Source organism: Echinops telfairi, unplaced genomic scaffold, assembly GCF_000313985.2.
Source record: "Echinops telfairi isolate 266 unplaced genomic scaffold, ASM31398v2 ScPeMD7_18;HRSCAF=68, whole genome shotgun sequence".
Lineage (NCBI taxonomy): Eukaryota > Metazoa > Chordata > Mammalia > Afrosoricida > Tenrecidae > Echinops > Echinops telfairi.
Window position 1 is genome coordinate 86,140,122 of NW_022103915.1, and position 9,835 is coordinate 86,149,956.

General features: G+C 43.4%; 1 protein-coding gene across 1 annotated transcript; it reads left to right on the forward strand.

Annotated features, from left to right (window-relative positions):
* On the forward strand, nucleotides 1–957 carry LOC101658297 (olfactory receptor 10G2). Its single transcript, XM_004698458.2, has one exon. The coding sequence runs from the start codon at nucleotides 1–3 to the stop codon at nucleotides 955–957; it is 957 nt and encodes a 318-aa protein (XP_004698515.1).
* The last annotated feature ends 8,878 nt before the right edge of the window (nucleotides 958–9,835 follow it).

The following is a 9,835-nucleotide window of genomic DNA, read 5'->3' on the forward strand; positions in this document are numbered from 1 at the left end:
ATGGGCAAGACCAACAGCTCATCCCTGGACACCGTGGTGACAAGTTTTATTATCCTGGGCTTGCCTCACCCCCCCAATCTGAGGATCCTCCTCTTCCTGGTCTTCTTCATCATTTACATCCTGACTCAGCTGGGGAACCTGCTCATTCTGCTGACTGTGTGGGTTGACCCGAAGCTCCATGCTCGCCCCATGTACATTCTTCTAGGGGTGCTCTCCTGCCTTGACATGTGGCTCTCCTCAGTCATCGTTCCTCGACTTATTTTGGATTTTACTCCTGCCAGCAGGGCTATCTCATATGGTGGCTGCGTAGCTCAATTGTATTTCTTCCACTTCCTAGGCAGCACCCAGTGCTTCCTCTACACTTTGATGGCCTATGACAGGTACCTAGCAATATGCCAACCCCTTCGCTACCCTGTGCTCATGAATGGAAGGTTATGCACAATCCTTGTGGCTGGAGCTTGGGCAGCTGGGTCTATCCATGGGTCTATCCAGGTCACCCTGACCTTCCGCCTGCCCTACTGTGGGCCCAACAAAGTAGATTACTTTATCTGTGACATCCCAGCAGTGCTGCGACTGGCCTGTGCTGACACAAAAGTCAATGAACTTGTGACCTTTGTGGACATCGGAGTCGTGGCAGCCAGCTGCTTCATGTTGATTCTGCTCTCCTATGCCAACATCGTCCATGCCATCCTGCAGATACGCACTGCCGACGGGCGCCGCAGGGCCTTCTCCACGTGTGGTTCCCATCTCACTGTGGTCACAGTCTACTATGTCCCCTGTATTTTCATCTACCTTCGGGCTGGCTCCAAGAGTCCCCTGGATGGAGCAGTAGCTGTGTTTTACACCGTTGTCACTCCATTACTGAACCCCCTCATCTATACACTGAGGAACCAGGATGTGAAATCCGCTCTGAAGAGGATGGCAGCCGGTCGAGGGGCAGCAAATGCAAATAAGTAACTAAAGGCTCAAGGACAGCTCTGTCACCACCGCTACCGTTCTTCTGGCTACTGCTGCATCTAGACAATGACAAATCAACAAAGGGTGATTTCAATGAACTTGAGCTTAATGCTATTCGGCAGAACCTTCTGAACACTTGGGTTGTGTAATCTTTTCATCTCATTAAATTGCTTCAAATTATCTCCTATCAGTTGTTTAGAAATAAATACATATGTCACTCTTCCACTTCTAACTTCCCTATAAAATGAGAAATTGCCTTATCAAATGCTCAATAGGATGAGAATGTGCCCACATTTCAGGAAGTATACTATAGCAGAAATTTTAAAAAGAAAAACAATAGTACCCCCCAGGCCTTTTTTCTCATTTTCTTTGTCTTTAGACCACTAGATATGTAGGTGTCTTTGCTTACATTTGGAAATAATGCCAAGAACTTGAACTTGAAATGTGGGGTTCATTGATGTTTGCTTCTTTTCCCTCATACTCCTCCTGGGTAAATATATCAGATCCTGCCCACTCGACTTTTAGAAGTTAGCTCTACATTTCTAACTATTCTTTTATATTTTCCTCCTCATTCACACTAAAACCAAAATCACCTTTCCACATCATAGAAATCTGTAAGGTTCTCCAATGAATATAGAACAAGGTCAAAGTCCATGTGGAATTCAAAGTCCAACAAATCTAGACACAAAACACCTAATCTTCCAAGACGTCTTTACCCTCCTTTCCCTCCCACCATCATTGATTTACTGTCTTGCTTGAGCACAACCTATAGAGAGGACTTCAAAAAGTACGCAGGGAAAAAATGAGAGATATTGAAATTTTTTTCATGAACTTTTTGAAGTGTCTATCATACTTGCCTGCCACTCTTTTGCTTAAGCTCTCCCCTCTATTTGGAATATACTTCCTATTCTCAATATTGGCCAAGTCAAACAAACAAATTCATTTCCATCAGGTCGAGTCTGACTCATAGGGACCTTACAGGACAGGCTAGAACTGCCCCTGTGAGTTTCCAAGACAGTGACTATTTATGGGAGTAGAAAGCCCTGTCTTTCCCCAAAGAGTGGCTGGTGATTTTGAACTGCTAACCTTGTGGATCCAAGCCCAATCTAACCACTATACTATCAGGGCTCCTCAATGTTGGCCAAGTGAAGATGTATGCTTCCTTCAAGTCCATATCAAACTCTTCGTCCTCTACAAAGTTAGCTCTGATCTACCCACGTAGAACTTCACTCCTCTTCTCTACTGTGGTCATAGACTCTCTGTTATAGGATTCCCCATAATCTATCATTTATCCCAGTCCAAAAAAATCAGCTCTTTTTCTCCTCAAATAGACAGTGAGCTCTCAGAAGATATAAAATGTTCACTTGTGCTTATGTCTGCCCTTCTGCCCTAATAATTAGGAGCAGACATCAAAATCAATGTTTGACACTGAGTTAAAATAGCACCAGAAAAACATTTTGAGATGGACCAAGAGAAATGATTGCCAGTTTGTCTCCTCTGCGTTCTTATGGCCTAACTTGGCAGGCAAAGAGACATGGAAAAGAGACCAGAGACAGAGGATTCACGAACAGCACAGGCTAGGAGCAAATCTGAACAGCCTCTTAGGAAACGAAGAACAAGATGTTTCATTTACGGACATATTTTCGCTCATTTGCGTGTGGGGCCTTGCTGGTCCATTTTTAAATAGCAGTAAGATGAAAACAATAGCCTAAGAGACTCAAAATTTAGAAATGTAAAAATGCATAATTAAGTATTATACTGTGCTATGCAGGAAGACTATAATATCAGGTAAGAGAAGTAAGGCAATACAGAGGCCCCCACCAAAAAAATTCAGAGCCCATAGTAATTTGTTAAACTGAAATTGCTAATGTTCTTAAATTGTCACCTGGGCATTTGAATAATATCATTTTAGACAGACTCTAACGGTCAGTAACAAGTCTTGTGTGTGACAGTTAAGTCAGTGTGCCATATGATAGCTGTTAGAACAGATGATATGTTGACATTACATGCAAATGTATCCATAAAATGAAACTACTTAGATTATATATATGATTAATAACTTCATCAATAAAGCAAAACGAATCACTTTGTGGTACCTCCGAACTATTTTTTGTGTGATGGAGCTACTGTCATGAATCCATCTAGTCTCAACATAAAGATGGGTATAAGTTCAAACCATGAAACCAATTCAAACTCTGAAACAATGTGAACATGAACCTCTACTTGTGCTGATAGCTGTCAGCTACAAAGAGACTGGGCCTTTCATTCCCATAGCTTCTGTCCTAAGACCTATTTCTTTTTTTCATTTTCTTTTTTAAATTTTAATAAACCATTTTATAGGGGGCTCTTACAGCTCTTATAACAATCCATACATCCATTGTATAAGCACATTTGTACATATGTTGCCATATCATTTCCAAAACATTTTCTTTCTACTTGAGCCCTTAGTATCAGCTCCTTTTTTCCCCCTCCCTCCCCCATCCTTCCACCCTCATGAACCCTTGATAATTTATAAATTATTTTTATTTTCATATTTTACACCATCTTCTGTCTCCATTTGCCCACGTTTCTGCTGTTTGTACAACCTGCAGGGGTGGAGGAGGGTTGATGATCATTGCAGTTAGTTCCCACTTTCTCCCCCTTCTCCTCCCATCTCACCCCCACTCATGGTATCGCTGCTGTCATTATTGGTCCTGAGGGGTTTATCTGTCCTGGATTCTGTGTGTCGAGAGCTCTTATCAGTACCACTGTACATGTTCTGGTCTAGCCAGATTTGTGAGATAGAACCAGGGTCATCATAATGTGGGGGGGAATCATTAAAGAACTAAAGGAATGTTGTGTGTTTCATCCGTGCTATACTGCACCTGGTTGGGTCATCCCTTCCTTGTAACCCTTCTGTGAGAGGATGTCCAGTTGTCTACAGATGGGTTTTTGGGTCTCCATTCCAACCCACCTTGTTTGCATCTAAATGGTTGTTTGTTTGGGGTCTTCTGATGCCTGATACCTGATCCTGTGGACACCTCCTGATCAAACAGGGTGGTGTTCTTCTTCCATGTAGGCTTTGTTGCTGCTCAGCTAGTTGGCTGCTTGTTTATCTTTAAGCCTTTAAGACCACAGATGCTATATCTTTTGATAGCCGGGCACCATTAGCTTTCTTCACCACATTTGCTATGCACCCACTTTGTCTTCAGCAATTGTGTCGGGAAGGTAAGCATCATGGAATGCCAGGTTAATAGAACAAAGTGTTCTTACTTGAGTGGAGGCCCAATGTCCATCTACTACCTTAATACTAAACCTATAAATATATGCACATAGATCTATTTCCCCATCATCATATATAAATATATTTACATATGTACATGCCTGTATTTAGACCTCTATAAGTGCCCTTTGCCTCCTAGTTCTTTCCTCTATTTCCTTTTACTTTCCCCAAGGAGTGGCTGGTGATTTTGAACTGCTAACCTTGTGGATCAAAGCCCAATCTAACCACTATACTACCAGGGCTCCTCAATATTGGCCAAGTGAAGATGTATTCTTCCTTCAAATCCATATCAAATCCTCCTGTCCCACTATCATGTTTGACCTTCATTTGGTTCTCTGTACTTCCTCTTGGCTAAATTGCACTTGATCAAATTCTATGCCCTCCTCACCTTCAATTTTAGATCTCTTGTTGCTCCCTTGTCCCTGGGTTTGTTGGCTTCCCCCTGCCTTTTCCCCACCTCCTCCTCTCTCCTGCCCCCCCACCACCACCACCCCGAACCATCCATCCCTTTGTATTTCTTTGGGATTGTTTATCCTGCCTATCTTAAATAGATAGACATGGGGGGGAAAGCCTATGAATAGTTCCTGGTCTGTCTGGTGACCCTTATGAATGTTTTCCAATCGGGTTTGATGCAGTGCCAAGCCCTGGCCCCAGCCCAAAGTCTATTTTCAAAAGTAGGGACTTTGCATACTGTTCTGCTGCACTCCGTTCATGTTACACCCTGGTGGGGGTGGAAGCAGGGGATCAGACCGGGCACAATTCCCATACTGTGTCTCCGATACTGCTCACCTTAGTGCTGTGGGTCAGAAAGGGGACAGTGTGTCTCCTGGTGAGGCCAACCCTATGCTTCTCTCTGTGCACTGGCTACTCTGAGCAAGAATGTCATCCTCAAAGTGTGGTGGGTTTCTGTCCACTCTCTCTCTCTCTCTTTCTCTTTCCCTCTTAGTTTGTTCCCTTGTGGTCTGGGCAGACCTGCCACTCTCTCAAGGCTGTATCTTCAATGCTGTCCTCTGTAGTGCTTTCTTCTGGGAAGGGGGTCCACGTAGCTGGATTAGGGGCCGGCCCCATGACCTCTCTGTTAGTTCATTGCTTCATGCCAGTAGGCTGCCCTTAAGGCTTGGCGCACCAGGTTGAGGTCTGGTCCCTCTCTCCCTTTCCTGTGGAGACATAAACAGTGCCCTCCCCATGGTGGATCAGTGCCCTGTTTCCCTCAATGCCTTCATCTTTCCTCCTCCTTTTTCTAGGCCCCCCACTTGTCCCCTTATTTATATTGGTATGCTGTAAGCATCATTGAACTTGGTCTGTCCCCTGCCTGTGTGCCTGGGCTTAAACCTCTAAATTATGTATTAAATAGTTTTTCTTCTGTTTCCACTGTGTTGATTGGACCTACCTCAGTGGATTCATCTTATACTTGCCCTTTTGTGCTTGGCTAACTTCACTTAGCATAATCTCTTCCAACTCTTTTCATGAGAAAATGTGATTCACGTGTTCATCACTGTTTTTTTAGGGATGCGTAGTACTCCATTGTGTGTTTTTGCCAGAGTTTTCTAATCCACTCATCTATCGATGGAAATTTAGGTTGTTTACAATTCTTTGCGACTGTGAATTGCGCTGCAATAAACATTGGAGTGCGAATGACTGTCGTGTTTTATTTCCTACCTCTTCTAGGTATATGTCCAACAGGGGGATTGCTGGGTCATAAAGTAGCTCAATTTCCATTTGCTTCAGATATCTCCAGATTGCTTTCCACAGAGGCTGTACATATCTACAAGACCACCAGCAGTGGATGAGAGTTCCTATCTTACCACATCCCCTCTAACAAATGTTGTTCTCTGATTTTTTGAAGTGGGCTACCGTCAGAGGTGTTAAGTGGTATCTCATAGTTGTTTTAATTTGCATTTCTCTGTTGGCTAATAATCGTAAACATTTTCTCAAATGTTTATTGGCCATTTGGGTTTCCTCCCTGTTGAGACTTCTGGTCAGGTCCTTTGCCCACTTCCTCAAAGGGCTCTCTACTTTTTCTTGTTGCAGGCTATTAGGGTATTGTATATTTTAGTAATAAACCCCTTGATGTGTCATTGCTAAAGATCTTCTCCCAGTCTGTGGGTCCTCTTATTACTCTCTTGGTGAAGTCTTTCAAGGCACACAGGTGTTTAATCCTTAGTGTATCACATTTGCCAGTTTCAGCTCCTTCTGTGTGTGTGTCCTTCCCTATTTCGGTTAGCCTATGTATTCCTGTGCCAAGGGACTCAGGTTTGTCCCGATTCCTTCATTGATGGCCCTAATAGTCTAGCATTTTACTTCGAGGTCTGTGATCCACCTTGAGTTTATTCTTCTGCACGGAGTGAGATAAGGATCTTGCTTTTTTCTGAAGGTAGATATCCATTTTTTTCCAGCACCACTTGTTGAAGAGGGCATCCACTTTCCATTGGATGTTTTTGAAGATCAGTTGCCTGTAGGCTGCTGGTTTTATTTCTGGGTTTACTGTGCTTTCCCATTCCTATTTCTACCACCGTCTCCAGAACACTTCCCTTTTTCCATCTTTCTTTCATCCACTTCCATTAGTATCATTTTCACCCATTTATTAAAGAAATTACTAAATTAATGCATGCTTAGCATGAATGATTGGTAGGTCTTTTACCCTGCCAAGGTATTTTCTCACAGATGGGGTAACTAGAAGGTCAAATGCAGGGTGCCAGAGGGCCATGCTCTCTCTGAAGCGAAGATCCTTTCTTGTCTCTCTAGCTTGCAGGGGCACCACAATTCCATCATCTGCCTCTATGTTCACATGGCCATCTTGTTCTGTGCCAACCTTTGTATCTCTTCTCCTCCTTATAAAGATTAGGATTGGGGCAATGAATGTACAAATGTGCTTTACACAATTGATGTATTCATGGATTGTGATAAGAGTTGTGTGAGCCCTAATAACACGATTTAAAAAATAATAATATTAAATAAAGATTAGGATTGATATGAGATTGGGACACACCCTATTTCAGTAGTACTTTATTTGAATGTAACCAGTAAACATCTCCAAAAACCTTATTTCCAAACAAGTTCACATTCACAGATGCCAGAGGTTTGAGTTTCCACATATTTTTGGTAAGACAGAATTCAATCCCTAACAACATCATGAGCACCTGGAGAAAGGGTTGGCTCACTTGAAGATGTTATCTAGAGAACACAAAAAATGAAGACAAGAAAAAGAAAAAGTATTATTTTCCCTAGTTGCCCTTTAAATGACATAAGAGCCACATGCCTCGATTTAGCATTAGACCTCAAACTCATTGTGGTGCAGTGAATTACTTTATATGACCCTTCTAGCCCTGATCTGGTAACTCACTAAATGATTTCGTGGGGCTAAGGAAATACGATGCTTATGGTCCACCAAAGGGATTGGACAGGCTGTTAATAATGCAAATACGGTGCATTATTAATCCCCTTGCAGGGGATTTTTCCGTTTTGCCATCCCACTAGGCTTTTCATTGACATCACATGGAGTCTGAATCATGGCGACACTCGAAGACAAGGCAGAACTGACCCTGTAAGTTTCTCCCCTGGAGCAGCTGGTCGTTTCAAATTGCTAGCCCAACACCTAACCCACTACGCCACCAGGGTCCTCCCACGGGGCTTGAAGGGGCCCAAACCCAAAGGCTTAGACTCCAAACCCACTACCATTCAAAAGAAAAGCTGGGAGCAGTATGTGTCTTTTGGATCTGGAGTCCCTGTACTGAGAACCTTCTAGATTGAGGAGCCTGAGAGTACTGTAATACTGGAGGCGGCATAAGAGTGAAAAGAGGCAGCCAGCATAGGAGATAAGTGGCAGTGCCAGAACCAGGAGAGCAGAATGAGGCAGGGTGGTGGGTTTCTAGCCCACAGAGTGTGGCAGTTACAGTGGGCATGGACACCAACCGAGTGAGAAAGCTGGGTGCCTTCGGTTTCTGTCAGAGTAACATGCCTCTGGACACTTATCAGTGGAGCTAAAAAGCTTTGTAATGCTGAGCCAAGCAAGGACAAAGGACAGGCTCGGCAGAGGTCAAGAGTGCAAGATTAAGGTCAAAAACAAGGGCCTGACAGTGGCAGAAAGGCCCAACGCGGTCCCAGTGATCATAGAAAAGCCTGACCAGGGACCAATAAGAAGCTGTCTGACATATGGATGGATTGTGATAAGAATTGTATGAGCCCCCAATAAAATGATTTTTTTTTAAAGAAGAAGCTGTCTGAAATGAAGAAACTGTACCTTGAGTTGTCCCTGTTACTTTCAAGTTAATCCTGACCCCGAATTGTAACCTGCTCCCTCCTTCCCTAATAAGCAGCCTGGGTAGTGTGGTGGGTTATAAGTTAGATTGATGAACCCACCAGCTGCATCAAGAAAGACAAGGGGGGGGGGGGTCTCCTCCGGTAAGTATTGCAGTCTCAGAAATGAAAGGGGCTGTTCTACTGTGTCTTATACGGCTGTGTCCTATAAGGTTGCTATAAGTCAGACTTGGTACAATGGAAGTGGGTTTGGATTTCATCATCCCTTCTCGTTAATAAACCTTAACATTGTGAGTTCCACGTGGCCATTACAGACCCAGAAGAGAATGCCATGGACATGAGACTCGTGGAAGGTGTCAGAATTTGTAGAACGATTGAGCGTGGAAATACATCTGTTCCACCTCATAGGAATCAATGAGTCCTCAGCTAGCGTTTTTTTTATCTTTCATACTCTTCAGTTATGGAAATAGAACAGGGACTACAGCAGGCTTTCAAATCAGGAAAGCTGTGTTGGATCGTATGAACAAGAATGCGGCATCAGGATTGAAGGGAAGCTTATGAACAACCTGCGCTATGCAGATGACATTACCTTGCGTGCTGGAAGTGAGGAGGACTTGAAGCACTTCCTGTTGAAGATCGAGGATTTCAACCTTCAGTGTGGATTACAACTCAATGTAAAGAAAACCAAGATCCTCACGACTGGTTTCATCATGATAAAACAGAGAAAAAAATGAAGCTAAGATTTCCTCTTGCTTGGGCCCACAATCAATGCCCATGGAAGTAGTAAAGAGATCACATGACACATTGTATTGGGTACATCAAGCCCTCTTTGAAGTGTTGAAAAGCAGGCTTGTGACTTTGAGGACGAGGGTGCATCTGACTCAAGCTAAATTATTCTCCAATGCATCATATGCACATTAAAGTTGGACATTAAATAAGGAAGACTGAAGAAGAATTGATATATTTGAATCACGGCACTGGCAAAGAATATTGGAAGTTCCCATGAACTGCCAAAAGAACAAACAGATCTGTCTTGGAAGCCAGAATGCTCCTGAGAGGCCAGGATAGCGAGACTGTCTCACATACTTTGGACCTGGTGTCCGAAGAGACCAGTCCCGGAGGAGAGACATCATGCTTGGTAAAGTCAAGGGCCCAGGTCAAAGAAGGTCCTCGATGAGATGGGTTGACACAGCAGCTGCAACAATGAGCTCAGACATAAGAACAATTGTGAGGATGGTACAGGACCCCTCCACAGTCAGATCATCTAATCCTTAAGTACTTCTTTTAGAAAATTGTCCAATTTTGTCCTCCAGTTTCTAAACCATTCGCCTAACTAAATCTTGACCCTTATGGCTCTCC

Coding starts and splice junctions, on each gene's coding strand:
- LOC101658297 (XM_004698458.2), top strand. CDS start 1: ATGGGCAAGACCAACAGCTCATCCCTGGACACCGTGGTGACAAGTTTT.